Source organism: Tursiops truncatus, chromosome 9 (assembly GCF_011762595.2).
Source record: "Tursiops truncatus isolate mTurTru1 chromosome 9, mTurTru1.mat.Y, whole genome shotgun sequence".
Classification (NCBI taxonomy): Eukaryota; Metazoa; Chordata; class Mammalia; order Artiodactyla; family Delphinidae; genus Tursiops; species Tursiops truncatus.
The window spans coordinates 10,011,608-10,031,225 of record NC_047042.1 but is presented as its reverse complement, the minus strand read 5'-3'; the positions used below and the strand labels follow the sequence as shown (position 1 = coordinate 10,031,225).

Here is a 19,618-nt window from a genome sequence, read left to right as displayed (position 1 = left end):
TGGCCACTGCCATTTGCAGTGTGCAGCTGTCCTTAGCTGCTCTTGGTGCCTTGAATTTAGAATTGTACACTGCTTTTTTGGAAGCACTTGCACTGGTAAAGGGATATATTGACATTTTTTGGTGTCTGTCATATAAATAGAGCATAAAGAGTCTTCACAGTATTGGACCAAAACTTTCTGTTAATTACTAACCAACTAGCTCTGTTAATTTTTCTTTTCACTTGTTTACAATGGACTAAACTATTCATATCCATGCAATTTAGAACTCGTTTTAATTATAATAAAATTCAACATTATAATATTTTAGCTTGATGAGAAGTTATGAAATACGCAAAATGTAAGTGGTTTTAGTCAACTGGGAAATTGTGTTTTAATGTTTCATTTTGTTGTTGTCACATGAAAAGTAGGAGAATATGGCTTTCTCTCATAGTTACAGAGGCACATCAGATGCTAACTGTGGTGTATCTTAAACTTTTCCAACAGACCTCAGTTTGGAAGAAAGTGTAGGAGAGAAGAGGTCGCTTAGAGGCTGCTGGACACGAGGTGAATGCTGTGCGGCTCCGTCCACGGAGGCCTGAGCAACATCGCTCCCTGCCACCGACATGGATCATCTCAAGGTACCAAGAAACAAATCCTAAATACATTTTAAGCTCACACTTGGAGAAATTTGAATTAGACTGATAAAATTAAAAATACGATAGTATGGCTCAAGGTCATTTAGCACTTAGGACCTTCAATTTGTTACAGAATTAAAAGAGCTGGATTAAAAACGTTAACCTCAAGAGCCTTAATTGCCAACTACGCTTTTATTGTCGGAGGGGATATGATTTACAAGTTACGAAGTGTAAAGCTCTAAATCCGTACCAGCCTCTCTCGAGCTTGACAAATGCACGTATTCAGAGAGGGGGAATTACATGGCACGTCCACCCTGCCGTGGCTTTCACTCAGCGTGATTTTGGGACTCATACGTATTGGTGCTTGTATCAGCAGTGTGTTCCTTGTTGTTGCCGTGTGGTGCTGTTTGAACACATCAGCTTATGTAAAACCATCTCTCTGTTCATGGACCCCAGGGCTGTTGCAGGTTTTGTGTCTTACGAATAAAGCTGCTATAGATATTCTTTTTTCTGTTGTTTTTGTTTGGTGTTTTTTTTTTTTTTTTTTTTTTTTTGGTGCATTGAGTGTTCATTGCTGCTGCTGCAGGCGGCCTTTTCTCTAGTTGCGGTGCGCGGGCTTCTCATTGCAGTGGCTTCTTTTGTTGCGGAGCACGGGCTCAGTAGTTGCGGCATGTGGGCCCTAGAGCACGCAGGCTTCAGTAGTTGTGGCGCGCAGGCTCAGTAGTTGTGGCTCACGGGCTCAGTAGTTGTGGTGCACGGGCTTAGCTGCTCGGCGGCATGTGGGATCTTCCCGGACCAGGGCTTGAACCTGTGTCCCCTGCATTGGCAGGTGGATTCTTAACCCCACTGCGCCACCAGGGAAGTTCAGATATTCTTGTCCAGGGATTTTCTGTGGACACGTTTTCATTTCTCTTAGATTAAACAGGAGTAGAATTTCTAGGCCACGGGATAGATGGATATGTAACTTTTTAAGAAAATGCCCAACCATTTCTAAAGCGATTGTACTGTTTACCATTCCTGCCAGCAATATATGCAAGTTCTCATTGCTTCACATTTAGTGTTGGCCATCTTTTTTATTTTAGCCACTCTCATGGGTATGTGGTGGTATCACAAGGTGGTTTAATTTGCTATTCCCTGATGATTAATGAGGAACAAACACTATTTCATGTGTTTGTTGAACCTTTTTTGTGTCGTCCTTTTTCTCCCTTTTTATTAATTGGATAGTGAGTTGTGATAATCTTTTATATATTCTGGATACAAGTCCTTTATAGGATTTACATGTTACAGATATTTTTTTCCGACTGTGGGTTGTCTGTTTTCTCAACAGTGTCTTTTGATGAGAAGGTAGCTGTAATTTCGATGAAGTCCAATTCATCAATTTTTGTTTTACATGGTTAATACTTTCTGTATCCTCTTTAAGAAGTCCTTACCTACCCCAAAGTCACGAAGGTTTTTTTTAAGCTTTATAGTTTTAACTTTTATGTTCAGGCCTGCGATCCACTTTACACTTTTGTCCCCTTTGGTGTTAGGTAGGGTCAAGTGTCCTTGTTTTCCGTATGAATATGCAGTTGTTCCAGCACCATTTGTCAGACCGATTTTCCTTTCCGCATTGAACTGTTTTGCTGTCCTTGTCTCAAATCATCTGACCGTATGTCTGTGGATCTACTTCTGCACACTCTTCTGTTTCATTAATTTATTTGCTTATCTTTTTGTCAGAACTTTGTAAGTCCTGATGTCAAGTACAGTAGGACTTCCAATTCCTTCATTTTTCAGACTGCTGTTTATTCTAGGTCATTTCTGAAGAAATTTTAGCGTTGGTTTGTCAACTTCTACCAAAATCACCCCCTAAAAAAGCCTCGTGGGATTTTGTTTGCGATTCATCTGTCAATCAATTTGACTTTTTAACAGTTCTCCCAGGCTGTGAACATAGTGTGTATTCCCGTTCGTTTATTTCAATTTTTCTCGGCATCGTGTTATATTTTCCAGTGTAGAGTCCTCGTACATCCTTTGCGAACTTTATCCCTGTGTATTTTGTTATTTGATGCTATTGTTTTGGATACTCTCTGTTTTTCAGTTTTGGTTTTTGACATTCCTAATCCTCCAGTGGTCAGTTTTAGCTCACTGTGCTTCATCAGACCTATGTTATAAATTATTCAAATAAAAATGAGTGTCATTTTCTTTTGAAGCTCTTCATTTAAAGTCTCGGTCTAAAGTTTTGTTGGTAAGAGTGGAAGTAAGTCTGCTGAATTGAAATTCATGGTAACAAAATTGGGAAGGAATAACATCCCTCCTAATTCTCTCAAAGTAGAGAGGAGGTAATAGAATCTCAGAGGGAATACGTGGTTTGCCCAGGATCTTAGCAGCTGCCGGCAAAACAGAGGATAGAATCGTTGAGCTTTCCAGGGCTTTAACCTCAGTGGAGTCTACCTTGGGCTACATATTAATGTCCATAAACAATCATTTTTTTAAAATTAGTTTTGTGTAGCTTGATTGTGGATGAATTTTTGTTAATGACTGGAGGATAGGTAACCTGGGATTAGGCTGGTACAGAGGTCAGCACATTATGCCCTTGTGGCGTGTTTGGTAAATGAAGCTTTCTTGGAACACAGCCTGTTCATTTACATCTGTCTACAGCCGCTTTCATGGGAAAACCCGCAGGGTTGAGTAGTTGCAACAGAGATCTTATGGCCTAATCAGCCTAAAATAGTTACTCTCTGGCCCTTTACAGAATAAGTTTGCCAACCCCCCTGCCAGGCTCTTGTAATCTAAACATATTCTAAATAGGAGATATTTCCTATTTCAAACCAATACGGACACAGTCCTTTGGGGAGCAGTTCATTTTACATGGCAGAATAATCTTAGGACTTTGCATTCATTCTTACAGTTTTTATTAAAACAAGTGAGTTTTATCTACTAAAACTAAACTATTTTTACTAAATATGTCATCAGCAATAGTATAACAACATTTTTACATAAAAATGTTCTCTTAGTTTCAATACACTGATCGGTTTTCATGAAAATTATTATCTCTCGGTTATCTCCATTACTGTAAAGTGACCAGTTTTCTAATAACTTGTGAGAGAAATGTACCTAGAAGAAAAAAAAAAAAAGATATTTAGGAAGAGAGATGTTTAATCCTCAGAGAGCTGGAGATGATTCAGGAGGGAAGGATTATCACCTCATCTTTGCCCCTTTCAAAGCAGCATATTCAGTGTCCTTGTCCTACACCTTAACAATTATTTCAAAATACAAAGTTTTTAGACTTAAAAGGAGTTGGAAAGATAGTAGTACAGACACATCTTGTGTAGTTGTAGTACAGTGCTAAAGCCAGGAGGCTGGCATCCAAGCAGTGCGTGTGTGCAGTTCTACGCCACTCTATCACATGTAGTTTCCTGTAACCACAGTTTAGATACAGAACTATTTCATAGCAACAAAGATGGGTTGTGTCAACATTTTACCAGTTCAGGTAAATAGTACATCAGACAATGTTATACATTTTGTTTCCACAACCAAACAATTCCTGAGATAACTCAAGAGGAGAAGTCAAGTCGATCATATTCACCCATGTTTCTGCTCTTTCCATTGTTCTTCTTTCCTGATGTCCCAAGACTTTTTTTCCTCAACATTTTCTGTTTCAAGAACTTCCTTTTGTCTTTCTTTTAAGGGAAGTCTATTCAAGCAAATTCTTTTTGTTTTCCATCATCTGGAAAGTCTTTATTTTTCCTTCGTTCCTGAAGAATAATTTTATCAGATGCAGAATTCAGAGTTGACAGTTCTTTTAGAACTTGAAAACTTTTGTGCCATTTTTCTGGCCTCCACGGTTTACAGCTATCATCTGAATTATCTTTCCCCTATAGGTAAGGTGGTATTTCTGCCTTGCTGCTTTCAAGCTTTTTTTCTTTGCCTTTAGTTTTCAGAAGTTTGTGTTATCATAGATTTCTTTAGGTTTACGCTGTTTAGGTTCCACTCGGCTTCTTAAATATATAGGTTTATGTCTTTTGCCAAATTTGGAAACTTTTCAGACGTTAATTCTTTCAAATGCTTTTTTCAGCCCCACCTTTCTCTTCTCCTGGGACTCCAATGACATGAATGCTAGATTTTTTTGTTATAGAACCACAGGTATTATTGTCGGCCTGTTTTCTCTGCTCAGATTGGGTAATTTCTATTTTATCTTCAAGTTCCTGATTTCTTTCCTTCTTTTCAAGTTCAGATTTTCCTGGTTCTTGGTATAAAAGCGTGGTTTTCTATTGTGTATTGGACGTCTGGTTTTATGTCACGGGACTCTGGATCTTGTCTAAATCTTCTGTTTTAAAAGCAGGCTTTTCCTGACACCGCCATACCGGTGGGTGAAGCGGGAATATGTACACTGCCTCCTCACTGCTGCCAGTTGGGGGTGAAGGTCCAGGCTCACCACTTGGCCTCTTCTGACACCCAGGCAGGGGGAGGGGTACCTCCTTACGGCTTCCCACTGAAGAATAGGGGCTCCACTGATGCCGCGGGGGGTGGGAGTACCAGCGGGCAGGAAAGGTGGGTGTAGCTCCCCTGGGCCTTCTCCCCCACCACACCCTGCAGAGGACGGGGGCCAAAGGGGCGGGCGGGGAAGGCCTTGTTCTAGCTGAGTAAGGGGAGCAAGTCTCGGCTCTCCACCTGGCCTTTGTTGACAGGCTAGGGTAGGGTTGGGGCCATTTTTTTTTCCATGGTGTCTGGCTAGAATAGGGCGATTACTGTGTGAAAGTTCTTTAGCTTGAGAAAGCAGGCTTTTCTTGGCTTTTGTTTTTGCAGCCATTGGTGTTTCTAGGCTGCTGGTTTCACCAGCACCTAGTCTGGGACACATGAGGCAAAAGAAAGCCCAGGGAACTCACTGCTGTTATCACTTGGGTCCCAAGATCCTCGGCCAATCTGCCTTCTTTTCATTTTTCAGTGTGTTTGATAAATGTCTAGGGTTTTAGCTGTGCTTAGTGGGAAGAATAGGGAAACGTGTGTCTACTCCATCTTGTCCCTCCTGGGGGTTTTTGCTTTTTAAAGTTGACAGTAGGAGAACTCCTTCTGTGTATTTTAGATTTAAGCAAATTAGTAAATACACCTCGGATTATGAGAGCCAGGTTTCTCTCTGTTGTAGAAGGAGTGACAAGTATGGGAAGGAGGAAGTCTCCAGTGAGTGAGTGTGTGTGTGTGTGTACGCACGTGGGCACTAACACTAGACCACTGAAAGTAGTTTAAAATTTCTTGAGGTTCCTTTTTGCCATGAGGATATATCCCACCAAGGATGTTGAGTCAGAACTGTTTGAAAGTCACTTGAAATATTTCTTCTCTGTGTGGTTCATTTGTTTCAATATTTTAAGAAGTATTTTAAAGATTTTTTTCTTTGTGATTTTATTTTTACATTATGTAAAAACAAAAGAGCATGATTTCAAAGTCAAAAGTGTAAAACAAGGTACATTCAGGAAAGTACAGCTTCCATCCCTGTTTCCTACTTACATCCCCTGGCCATTTGTTTACTTCCCCAAAGGTAACTACTTGTATTGATTTTAGTTATTCTTCCGTTGTTTCTTTTTGAAAGTAGAAGCTAACATATGCATACATATACACATGCATATATAAAATTCCTTTTCACAAGTACAGACTCCTCAACTGTATGGAAGTCAAAGTTTATTTAACCCATTCTCTATCAATGGAGACTTGGGTTGTACCTGGGTTGTTTACAGTTTTTTGCTGTTACCAATAGTGTTACATTAAATAACCTTACATAAATGGCATTTTGTATTTTTTGCCAGTGTACTTTGGGATAAAATCTTAGATGTGGGATTGCTGAATAGAATGGTAAGTGTACGTGACATTTTTCTAGGTATTGTCAAATTCCCTCCCACAGGTGGTGTTTCATTTTGTCTTTACACCAGCAATTTAAAAATGCTTATTTCCCCACAGCCTTTTGAGAAAATAGGTTCTCAAATTTAGGGATTATTGCCAATTTGCTAGAAGAAAAATGGTATCTTCCTGTAGTTTGAATTTATATTCTTTTTAAGAGTGAGGCTGACCTTTTTTTTTTTTTTAGTGTGTTTGAGTCACTTGCATTTCTTTTCTGTGAATACATAATATCTTTTGCCCATTTTTCTATTGGGTTACTGTTTTCTCAACTTTCACTCTTTAGAAATTAAGGATATTAACTTTTGTGATTTATATTCTAAATATTTTCCCATTTACCAGTTGCTTTTTACTTTGCTTTTGGTATTTTTAGACATGCAGAAATTTTTTATACAGTCAATTTTCTTTATTCTATAATGAATCATGGTTAGGTGAGTTTCTCCACTTCTGGGTTATAAAAGAATTCACCCATATTTTTCTGCTAGTGCTTAGATGGTTTCATTTTTACATTTAGATCTTTTGATCCAATTGGAATGTATGGTGAGCAGTTGATCCCATTTCATCTTTTTGCATATGGCTATCAATCAGGTTGTTCCAACATCACTTTTCAAATGTCTTCCTCTCCCTCCCTGATTTAGATGCTGCTTTACCATAACCAGATTTCCATATGCACGTCTATATTTTCATTGCATTGTCTCTTCATGTGCCAGCACTTCATTATTTTATTTACAAATATGTTTTAATGTCTGTAAGACTAGCCCCCCCCCCTTCCTTACTCTTCCTTTGCAGTGATTTCCTAGCTATCGTTGCTTATTTCTTCTTCCAAAGGAATTTACAATTAATTAGCTTGTCTTTTAAAAATCACATTAAATTTAACTCAGGGAGAACTGACATCTTTATGATGAAGAATCTTGCCATCCAAGAACATGGTGTGTCTTTCCCTTTGTCCAGTTCTACATTTGTACCTTTCAGTAGTGTGTTTTAGACCGCTCATATAAGTTTTGCAGATTTCTTGCTCACTTTTTCCTAAGTAGTTTTTGTTTTGGTTTGCTTTTTGCTATTTTAAGTATTGTCTGCTCTCCATTACTTCTTCTAATGGTATATTAAATGCCTTTCATTATTAAATGAAATGTGATCTATGATACAGAGGCATGTTTCTAATATTTTCAACTCCCACTTTTGAACCCTGGATCGTAAAATGTCAACTTTTCTGTACACGTTCCTGACAGCACTTTGAACTGAGCAACTGCTGGAGTCGGCGGAAAGACAAGCCTGGATGATGGACAGGTTACCGAGGAGGAGAGGCTCTTCCCGTGGGTGGAGGCTTTTCCCATCATCACCCTCTCACCTCCTCCTTGAACGCCCCCCAACCCCTTCATGGGGCCTCCTGTGGATACAGCATCTTTTGCCCAAGCCTCCCAACAAGCAGTATAAATGCTGCCTCGCCTGTAAGACCAGCGATTGGTAAGTATTTATTCATAGTTTTCATACGGACAAACTGAAAACAGAGTCAAGCAGCCTTCAGAAAGCCCTGTGGAGCTGCTGTCGACAGAGCATTGCCCTGGCCTTCCCGCTGTGCCAGAGGCCACCATCGGTGCAGTGCTGGCTGCTTCACGTGGGTGTCATTCAGTTTAGCTTCATCTTTGCTGAATGCAACTTCACCAAAACTGGGAGTAGTAGTATAATTCTGCACAGTCTCTTAAACCGTCATTAACAGTAGAATCATATACTTACTCCAGAACCTGAGGGCTACAAGCTCAATGCAAGATGCTGATGCTGGCATTCATGCTCTGGTCACCTCACCTGTCCAGGGCTTGCTTTTACTGTATCTTCAGCTAACCTATACACTGGCCAAATGGCAGATCTTCTTTCTGGAGCATAGCTCACACCTCCCCTGCTGAGGCCTGTTTTCATGGTTTTTCTATTTGCAAGGCAGTCTCCATCACGTCTGAAATAAGCTCATGAGGTCACCAGTCCACCAAGAGGGAGGAGTGACCTGATTGGCCTCCTGGATTCCTCCTAATCGGTCTCTCTTCTACCTCGTTTTAGCACCGCTGCTTGGAACTCTTCTAGTCCAGTATTACATAAGCCGCTTGTGAGCAGAGACCATACAGCATCTTAGTAAAGGCGCGTGGGAGTCCTACCGCCACTTGTTGGCTGTGATCGCTCTTCAGTCTTCATAAATCTATAATTCTTACAATTCTAGTGAGCCCTTTCTCCAGTCACCACTGGGCTGACTCATGGGGTGTGCTGGGAACACTTGCTCAAACAGTGAAAAGTCTCCTTTGCCTCTGATGATGACGTGCATCCTCCAAGATGTCTTCCAGGTCATTACTGGGAGTCCATGGCTGGATCACAGTGATCACTGGACACACAGGAAGTAGTGGGCTACAGGTATACGGCATGACTTCAAGGAAAGAAAGGACAATGTCTATTGCAAGGACCGGGTTCCGGCCTGTTCACAGTCAACCATAAAGGCATTAAGAAGTCCATGGAAATATGCTTAACTGGAAATAATACCCAAGATGGTGACTTTGAAACAGAAATCAAGGATCTTTTCACTACATACTGTTTCCTGTCAGCTGGGTTAGGAAAGCCTCTTCATACAAATCGTACACAGAAACTTACTTACTTGCTTTTACTTCAGAACAGATGGTCCACTCAGGCCCTGGTTTTCTGTGGCTTGGCCACAGCAAGAAAAAATCCAGCAAACACTGAAAATAAGTAAAAGCTGTTATAGAACAGAACAGTCAGGTATGAGGCACTATATAAAGTGACAGGTGCACAACAGAATGGTACGTAATGGTTAAAGAATAAAGCAGCACAAAAAAGACTGTACAGATCGTAATATTTATCAACAAAAGCTCTCAGGGAAAGAACTTTTTCACTTCATGATCTATTCAAAGAGCATATTTTTTAAAGAAAGAAATTACAGAACAGAAATAACTTCTAACGATGGAAGTCCTGTACTCTGTACTGGCATATTTAAGCTTAATCTTTTCTGAGAGGCTCCCCTCCAATGACTATTAAGAATACAGTAAAGGAGCTCATGAATGTCCTTTACGACACCTGCATTAAGCCTAGTAATACTGAGGGGGTTAGACTGGCCTTTGCAAAGCAAAGCTGGCAGGTTTCTGGATTTTGTAGGCTCTGGCGCTCAGCGGGAAGGAAGGTCTTTGTCCCCTTGCAAGACTAATAAAACCTAAAACCTTCTCATTGATAGGGCTGAAAAGTGGGGTAGGGGAGAGAAGAGAAAAAGAGATGAGAAATCAACATTATTAATACTGATTCCTTTTATTCTGTGCTTTGCTTCTATATAGAGAACTTTCAAATTAATTCTTATAAATTATAGTAGCTTTCTGATGAAATTAAAAACTTCAGCAGGGGTCACTGGTCAAATTAGAATGATCCTGAGATCACTGTATGCCCACACGTGCAGCCAGCCCGACCTGGGGGCTGGCCTGCAGCCACAGGGGCGCACATGGTGAGGAGGGAGGCGGGGCTAGGACGGGCTGATCACCTTCACTCCTTTTTCAGCTCATTGCTGTTCTCCCCACTGGGCTTGAACAGGGCAATCTGCTGGCCATCCTTGAGCTCTAAGAAGACCTCCTGAAGGTTCCACCTGAGAGAAACCAAAAGTATAGTCTCTAATCAACGAAACACTGAGGCAAAAGACAGACATGGTTTAAAAGGAAAAAAGCAGTTGTTAGGAATGTCTTAAGTTTTTTAAACACTATTTTATGTTAGCAGTATGTTAACGTTTTAACCTTCTGTTCCAGGCTCACATTATTTAACCAGCAACACCGTCAAGGCAAGCTTTACCAATGAATGGCTGGCACCAGGGAAGAGGAGCAGCCCGCTCCTCCCCGTTTCCTAATCCCCTCGACCTCCAGCTCCGGGCTGGAAGCCGGCCAGCTCCTCCACTAATCCCAGGCTCAGGGGGCAGCGAGTCCAGGGGAGCCAGGCAGGGGCTGCCTGCTCCTTTTGTCCTTGAGAATTAAAACACATCCTGGCTAAACAGCAAACATCTCTGAGAGAGGCTTCCCGTGGGGGAAGTGAGTGAGTGTAGCTACTGGCAACCAGACAAGAAAAGCCAATTAATGGGGTAGAGAGCTTATTTAAAGAATGTGACGAATAATTCTGGAACAGGACCCCATGCCTTTATTCATTTGTAATGACGGAGGCAGCGGTGTTGGAAGCTGCGACATAGCAGCGAGTTATGGCAGACCTAGACCACTACAACTGTCAAGTTCTTCAAATTCAGTAGCGTGCACTGGATAAAATGTCTGGACTGAGCTTCAGAGCCCAAGTAGCGGCATGCTGTCCGAGCTGTGAAACTTCTCAAGCTTTGAAAAACTAATTCTTACTGCCACAATCATGTAACTAAAATTGAAAACGGAAATCGTTTCCATCAGAAGGTTCTCCTCCTGCTGCCTGATTCCCACCCACTTTCCCATCATACCTCTTAAAGGGGGCATCTCTGGATGAGGTGACATAGACATAGCCCTCTGACTTGGGTCCAGAGACAGGAATCTTCAACTGGGGGTATAAAATGAGAGAGGTAAGTGTATATATAGTGCTGTCCTCTCAAGAAATAACCTATGAAATCCAGTGATTATCCACAGAACCTGGTTGTTTTCAAACTTGAGCCTAGCTGGAGAATTCACCTTATTTTCCATCTGGCTCCCTTCAAATGCCCTGCCCCTCTCTGGATGGCCTGGTGAGGTCAATGGCAGTGCTCCTATCTGGCAAGGAGACCTTATGTGCCAAACTCAATGTTCTGAGTACTTGCAATGATTATTTTTTAAATCCACGGTTAAAAAAGAACTACCGATATATGCAACAACATGGATAAAGGTCAAAAACACGTAGAGTGAAAGAGCCTTACCCAAGAGTATATAATGCGTGATTCCATGTCTTAGACCAAACTAGGTTGGGAAAAAAATGTCAGAAAGTGCCTCTGCTGGAGCTGTGGGGATGTGAGAGGACCACTGGGAAAAGCATGAGGCAGCTCTCAGGTGAGGGAGCAGTCTACATGTAGGTAGCGGCTTGAGTTGCACAGGTGGATGCATTTGTTAAAATTCATCAGGACAGTTAGTTAGATGTGCACCTTTCACAGAATGTAAATTTTACCTCAAAAAATATATATTAAGCTCTAGTTAATGATATATATGGCTTATGTATTTAAAGGTGAAATGCATGGATATTTGAAAATAATAAGATAGGTTTCAAGAATAAGGTAGAGCTAGACAAACAGGTATGGGATGAAAGCACACTGAGCAAAGTATTAGTTACAGAATCCAGGTGGCAGATATATGGGTGCCACAGCATAAATGCTTTGATATATTTTCTGCGTGTTTGAAACTTTCATAATAAAGTAGAAAAACCAAAAACAAAAAAAGTCCACTGTTTAATAAAAGGGGGAACTCTTTCTAGCAGATTGGTCCATACTCTGACCTGGACCATAAAGCAGTTCTAAGAGGAGAGCTGACAGCAAAACACACCCTCCTCAAGAAATAAAAATCTCAATCTAACCTACCGTCTAAAGGAGTCAGAAAAAGAACAAAGTCAGCGGAAGGAAGGAAATAATGAAGATCAGAGAGGAAATAAATAGGTCAAAAAAACAAACAAAATCAACAAACCTCTAGCCAGGCTCACCAAGAAATAGAGAGGACCCAGATAAAATAAGAAATGAAAGAGGAGGGATAACAACAGTTATCACAGAGATACAGAATCCTAAGAGAATACTATGAACAGTTATATGCCAACAAATTGGACAACACAGAAGAAACGGACGAGTTTCTAGAAGCATACAGCCTGCCAAGACCGAATCAAGAAGAAACATAATTTGAACAGACTGATCATTGCAAAAATCCCCTGCAAACAAAGTCCAGGACCAGATGGCTTCACTGGGGAATTCTACCAAACATACAAAGTATTCTAAAAAAAACTGAAGAGGAGGGAACACCTCCAAATTCATTCTATGAGGTCACCAGCACCTAAAACCAAATAAAGACACTACCAAAAAAAGATAATTACAAGCCAATATCTCTGATGAATATAGATGCAAAAAAAACCTCAACAAAATATTAGCAAACTAAATCCAACGATACATAAAAAGGATCATACACCATGATCAAGCTGGATTCATTCCAGGGTCACAAGGATGGTTGAACGTACACAAATCAATCAAATGTGATACACCACATTAACAAAAAACACATGATCACCACAATAGATGCAGAAAAAGCAGCTGATAAAAATTCAACAACCATTCATGATAAAACCTTTCACCAAAGTAGGTATAGAGGGAACACATCTCAACATAATGAAGACCACTTATGACAAACCCACAGCCAGCATAATACTCAACAGTAAAAAGCTGAAAGCCTTCCTGCTGAATTCAGGAACAAGACAAGGCTGCTCACTCACCACTTCTATTCAACATAGTGTTACCGCAAGTCTTCGCCACAGCAATCAGACACACACACACAAAAGAAAAAGTATGTAGACTGGACGGAAAGAGGTAAAACTGTCACTATTTGCAGATGACCTGATACTCTACATAGAGAACCTAAAACCACCACACAAAAACTATTAGGAGTAATAAATGAATTCAGCAAGGTAGCAGGATACAAGGTTAATTTGTAGACATCTGTTGCATTTCTTTACACTATTAATGAAATACCAGAAAGAGAAAGTAAAACAGTCCCATTTAAAATCGCTTCAAAAAACATAAAATACTCTAGGAATAAACTTAACCAAGGGGGTGAAACATCTATATGCTGACAACTATAAAATACTGATAAAGGAAACTGAAGAGGAGTCAAAGAAATGGAAAAATATCCCGCACTCTTGGATTGGAAAAATATTGTTAAAATGACCACACTACCCAAAGCAACTACAGGTTTCGTGCAACCCCTATCAAATTACCCATGACATTTTTCACAAAACTGGAATCATCCTAACATTTATATGGAACCACAAAAGACCCAGAATTGCCAAAGCAACCCTGAGAAAAATGAACAAAGCTGGAGGTGTAACACTTCCAGACTTCAGGCCATACTACAAAGCCTCAAAACACCATGGTATTGGCACCAAAAGAAAAAGGTAAATCAGTGTAACAGAATAGAGAGCCCAGAAATAAACTCACACACCTATGGTCAATTAATCTACAACAAAGGAGGCAAGAATATACTACAGAGAAAAGACAGTCTCTTCAACAAGTGGTGCTGGGAAAGCTGGACAGCTACATATAAATAAATGATATTAGAGCATTCCCTCACACTATATACAAAAATAAAATCAAAATGATTTAAAGACCTAAATATAAGACATGATACCATAAAGTACCTAGAAGAGAACATAGGCAAAACATTCCTTGACATAAATTGTAGCAATATTTTCTTAGATCAGTCTCCCAAGGCAAAAGAAATAAAAGCAAAAATAAACAAATGGGACCTAATCAAACTTAAAAGCCTGTACACAGCAAAGGAAACCATCAACAAAACAAAAGGATAACCTACGGAATGGGAGAAAATATTTGCAAACGATGCAACCGACGAGGGGTTAATACCCAAAATATACAAACAGCTCATACAACTCAATAGCAAAAAAACGAACAACCCAATCAAAAAATGAGCAGAAGACCTATATAGACATTTTTCCAAAGACCTACAGATGGCCAACAAGCATATGAAAAGATGCTCAAAATTGCTAATTATTAGAGAAATACAAATCAAAACCACAATGAGGTATCACACCAGTCAGAATGCTATCATCAAAAAATCTACAAATAAATGCTAGAAAGGGTATGGAGAAAAACGAACTCTTCTACACTGTTGGTGGGAATGTAAATTGGTGCAGCCACTATGGAGAACAGTGTGGAGGTTCCTTAAAAAACTAAAAATAGAGCTACCATATGATCCAGCAATACCACTCCTGGGTAATATATATGGAAAAAACAAAAACTGTAATTCAAACAGATACATGCAGCCCAATATTCATAGCAGCACTATTTATAATAGCCAAGACATGGAAACAACTCAAGGGCCCATCAGTAGACAACTGGCTTAAGAAGATGTATGTATGTATACACACACACACAAAACACACAATGGACTATTACTCAGCTATGAAAAAGAATGAAATATTTCCATTTGCAGCAACATGGATGGACCTAGAGAATATTATGCTTAGTGAAATAAGTCATACAGAGAAAGACAAACACTATACAATATCACTTATATGAGGAATCTAAAAAATAATAAAAATGAATTTATTTACTCACAGACATAGAAAACAAATTTATGGTTACCAAAGGGGAAGGGGTAAATTAGGAGGATGGGATTAACAGATACATACTACTATATATAAAATAGACAAGCAACAAGGATTTACTGTATAGCACAAGGAACTATATTCAATATCTTGTAATAACCTATAATGTAATATAATCTGCAAGAACAAACAACTGAATCACTATATATCAATTAAATTTTTTTTAAAAATCATCAATTATCCTTATCAGAATACTTGAGCACGAACTGCTTTTGTAGTTAGGGGGAAAATATCTCTAATAAAACTATTTCCATTAAAAATAATAAAAACTGGGCTTCCCTGGTGGCGCAGTGGTTGAGAGTCCGCCTGCCGATGCAGGGGACACGGGTTCGTGCCCTGGTCTGGGAAGATCCCACATGCCGTGGAGCGGCTGGGCCCATGAGCCATGGCTGCTGAGCCTGCGCGTCCGGAGCCTGTGCTCCACCACGGGAGAGGCCGCAACAGTGAGAGGCCCGCGTACCGCAAAAAAAAATAATAATAAAAACAACAACAAAAAATAAACTAGGTCAGATCAGCTCACTCTTGTCCTCCAAATATTTCAGGGCTTCTGCTTGTCACAATTAAGTGCACACACCTCACAAGACGATGTCACAGCCCTCTGGTTGCCTCAGCCCGTTCTCCCTGCCCACACCCTCCCTGGGCAGCTGCACCTCTGCTGAGGACACACTGGCAGGGAGCACAGCGATGTGCCTTCGTGTACAAGCTGCTCGGCGTGGCCTTCCCTGTCATCACAACAACCTCCCAGGCCACTAACCTCTCTCCCTCCTAGGCCTCTACTAAGGCATTTGCTTCACCCTGTCTTATGCTGGAATTTTAAACTATAAACTCCCTGAAAGCCTTCTGCATCTCTGTATTCCCCACACAACTGAGAATCATTCCTCCAACTCAAAACATATTAAACAGAAAAAAAAAACCCTTCTTATATTCAGTTGAGTTTTATCAGTTGAACTATAAAAGAAGATAAGATACAGCTGAAAAAATGGACTGGCATTCCATGGAAGCAATGTAAATAAGCTTTAAAACTAGAGTTTAGGTGTATTTCAAGTTCAAAGCTGAAATACTGGCAAACCGCCAATGATCATTTCTCTACAACCTCCCGTTCAAGATGGCGACCTGAGCACAAACAGGGCTTTCCGTGCCACATCAATTCCCCAGAAAGGAAAAAATCTATATGAAAATAAATTAATCCATAAGGCTTTTTTAAACGGTGCTGGGTACCACCTAGCGGCAGTTGTACGTAGCAGATTTCCCCATCCCACATCTTTCTCCAGCTTCCTCCGAGGCTCCTTCCGGAGGACGGCAGCCCCTCCTCAGCTCAGGAGGCACCCGGCCTGCAGTTCGCAGGGGGAGCACGTTACCTTTGCATCAGCAATGTCCACAAAGTTGTACTTGTCGGTGAGTCGGAGATAGTGAACGTTGAGAGGAGTGCCCAGAGCTTCCAGGGCCTCAGGGTGGCTGTGCAGATGCTCCAACGCCAACTGGTAGTAGGAAGCCCTGGAAAAAGTTTCTAAGTGGGAAAGAAAAAGGTTACTTTTTTTTTTTTTTAATTGAACTTGGTCAGGTATACTCCCCCTAGAAAGTGAGATGATGTAATTCATGTACAACATGGAAACAGAAACGTGAAATTTATGGGTGGAATTATCATTAGGGACCATCTACCCTGAACTGTCCATTTTAGAGACACCAAAACATAGGAAGTCGGCACCTGCAGCGATGTGGCAGATGACCTTGAGCAAGGTACTGGACCCTTCTGTGCCTCAATTTCTTCACCTGTTATTTCCTCACCTCATTCGTTGCCTCTCTTCATCTAAGGGGTCTGATCAGATCGTCTCCAACTTTTCTTTCAGTTCTAAGTCCTCTGGTTCCATGACTTGCTCAAAGTGGTACAGCTAATCCGAGGCAGAGCTGGGGCCAGAACCTACGACTAAACGCTAACTTGTCAAGGTTATAGATGTATGCCAACATTTCATGCAGATAAAGCTTATAAACTGCTCTCAGCCTCAGGTATCCTTGGCCCAAAGGCTACTAGGAACTCCAGGAAGCACCTCCCTGAAAATGCAAGGTGGGACAAGCCGCCCCAAGGAGACAGCGAAGGACAGTGAGCTTCCCAAGTAAGGTTTTGTGTTTGGCAACAAGACAGACTTCCCTCTTAGGCCCAGCCACAGTAATGGACTGGAAAGGCGGCTTGAGCCTGCAGAGGCCAAGGAGAATGCCCCTCCAGTGCCGCTTCCCAGGAGAGGGGATGCTGCAGGCATGAACGGGGTACCAGCCCTGAGGAGAAGCAGAGGCTGGGTCCAGACAGTTCATCTTCACTGAGCGATTTCTCAGCATCCCACAAGTTGTGAGATTAATGTTTACAACAGCCTCGCATACAGGCACTAATATTACCCCTCGTCACATGGATAACTGAGGCCCAGGAAGAAGCCAGACCCCCCCCCCCCCCCCGCATAAGGCCACACAGCTAGTCTAGAGCCGGAGTTGGCTGCAGAGCCCACTGGACTATCGCTGTCAGCCGACCCCAGCCTCCTAAAGGGGAAGGGCTGCCAGGCCCCTGACCCGAAAGTGTACTCATTCCCGTCAGGCCCTGCCTCCGTCCCTCTGGCAGAGGGGAGGGGCTGCTGAGTTGTTCTGGTCTGAATTATCCCTGGGAATGCTCCTCTCCGGCCGCCACCAGACTCACAGGCCTCTGGGCCCACCCTGAAGGAAGGTGGGGAAGAGCGGGGCGGAGGGGCTGGGGCCGCGGGTGATCCTCACATCTTGGCAGGAAGTAACAGGCTGCGGAGTCAGGGTGAGAAGCCAAGCTGGGCGGGCATAAAAGATCTTCAAAGAAAGTCAGTCTGGAGAAAACTACTGCTGCTGCTTCGCAACCAGCAGCGTGGAAATGCCCTTCAATGCCTCGGCTGCTCACAAGAAGGCCGCTCACAATAATCGCGGCCTGTCTTTACAAATTCAAATGTGGGTGCAGAGGGCTGGAAGCTGCATCTGCCAGGATTTTGCCAGCCTGGACACTGCTTTTATTTTCTGCTCTTGCCAGAGTCCGCTGCGCAAGGTCCCATCCTCCAGTAAATCAACAGCAGAGAATGGCAAGGCAAACAGGCCGAGGACACTTGAGAAAGAGCCAGTTCTCCACACCTGTGAACCATCTGGTGTCCCCCTCCCTCTGTTCTTTCTCTGATCTCAGAAATCTTGATGGATCTACTGCGTGTGCACTGGAGTGAAAGCCCATCTTGCTTTTCTGAGGCTTCTTATGCAAATGGGTCCTATTCCTTTGATTTGTTCTTGTGGCTCCTGGGAAAACTGGGATTACAGGATAAGAAGGAAGCTATAGCCAATGGAATGGCTTACTGGCTTCTAAAAATAGTCCTTTCCTCCTTTCTCTAACCTGCTGAAAGCATCTGAAGTATTTCCTTTGATGGAGGAACGGGAGAGACAACTAGGAGGCGGCCCTGCCTCGGGCGCTTCATCGGATACTTACTCTGTATCAGGTAGTACAAAAGGGCGCAGCCCCCGCTAGCCGCCACGCCGGTAAAAAAGAGCTGTTTCCCCAGAGGCACTGACATCCTGCTTCCTACAGACTGAAAAACAAAAGATGTGAATTTATGGTTAGATTCAGGTTCATGCCAAGCGCCGCTGCCTGGATTGGACCCCACAGGGAAAGGAAAGCTAAGGAGGAAGCCAGCAAGGAGGCGAGGCCGCCTTCCCTTTCAAAAGGCCAGGGCCGGTTCTGGAGCCCAGGCCAAAGTGCCCTCCCAAGGGTGGCCCGCATCCAGGACCCAGGCCACGGGGGCAAGGGCTGAGCACAGAGCCGGCATTCAGCCCTGCTGTCCTGAGGGACAGAACACAGCCTGTGTGCCAAGTCCCGCACAGCCAGGAAGTACAACCACTTTGTCTCACGCCGTCTGGTAAACAGGAAGCTTACCCTTTTGTTGCAATAGCTGGGCTTGTAAGCCTCCGAATGGGCCAGGGTGGTCTCTGGCTGCTTTCTTTCATATTCTGAAAAACGTCCCCCCCCCCCGCCCGGATGAGGACACGGTGGTCCTGACTTTCAGGCTTAATGAAGAGATGGACAGGAAGGAGACAGCTCAGCAAATTCAGGGCACCTAGCCCAGCCGGCCTGAACTCCCATCCCCTGAAGGCCAAGTGGGACTAGAAGCAGCACGTGGGTCTCGAGGGCACCAATTATTCTCCTTCCTGGTGGCCTTTTAACCACCGCTCACACCCAGGCCTTTCTGGAAAGTGTCTGATACCTGGCCATAAAGCAGAGGAGGACACAGTTCAAAGGCGCGCACGGCCAAGACAAATCACATAAACGAGCAGCCCCTGAGAAGTGCCGACAGGCAGCTTCAACCCGGCTCCAGCTAACTGCACTACGCGGGCCAAGCCTGGAGGGATCTTCCGATTTTTCAAGAGGCCTTTTATGGAAAACTGCCTGAATTCTAAATGTTGACAGCCAATTAAAAAAAGAAAAGACCTAACAGAATACGCCTGTGAGTCAGGTTCTCTGTGGGTTTCCAGTTGGCTCTGACCACACAGGCTGCATCGGGGCATCCTCGCCCTATAAGGTAATTCCTCTGCCCTCTGTGCTGACATTTCTCAAAAAAATAAAAAAAAAAGATTTGGGGCAGAGATGGAAACTCCAGGTTTACATAAAGGAAAAGATAAACCATAAGTATGTATGTCCCCGTTTGCATATTTAACCTTAGATTGTCTGTGCTTCTCTAGAAAACAAAGCCTTGGATGTGACCTAAAGGGGTGCGCAGTGCAGAACTAGGGATACTGCTAATGCCTCCACCGGCTGATCG

At 42.5% G+C, this 19,618-nt stretch overlaps 1 protein-coding gene across 21 annotated transcripts in view; it reads right to left on the bottom strand.

Annotated features, from left to right (window-relative positions):
- COA1 (cytochrome c oxidase assembly factor 1) overlaps positions 1-19,618 on the bottom strand; it is a 113,170-nt gene that overhangs the window by 16,362 nt on the left and 77,190 nt on the right. For 15 of the 21 annotated variants that reach the window (XR_012333843.1, XR_012333850.1, XR_012333849.1 and 12 more), the window contains 6 exons: positions 18,292-18,391; positions 16,175-16,323; positions 10,939-11,015; positions 9,997-10,098; positions 9,109-9,190; positions 1,116-8,883 (listed from right to left, as the gene is read on the bottom strand). Coding sequence is in view for 1 of the 21 variants with exons in the window: in XM_073809534.1 (XP_073665635.1) it covers positions 9,999-10,098; positions 10,939-11,015; positions 16,175-16,323; positions 18,292-18,391 (426 nt within the window). In the remaining 20 variants the exon portion in view is untranslated. Of the gene's footprint in view, positions 1-1,115; positions 8,884-9,108; positions 9,191-9,307; positions 10,099-10,938; positions 11,016-16,174; positions 16,324-18,291; positions 18,392-18,735; positions 19,043-19,063; positions 19,613-19,618 lie in introns of those variants that run through there. The other 6 variants (XR_012333846.1, XR_012333845.1, XR_012333860.1 and 3 more) reach the window with 5 other exon arrangements.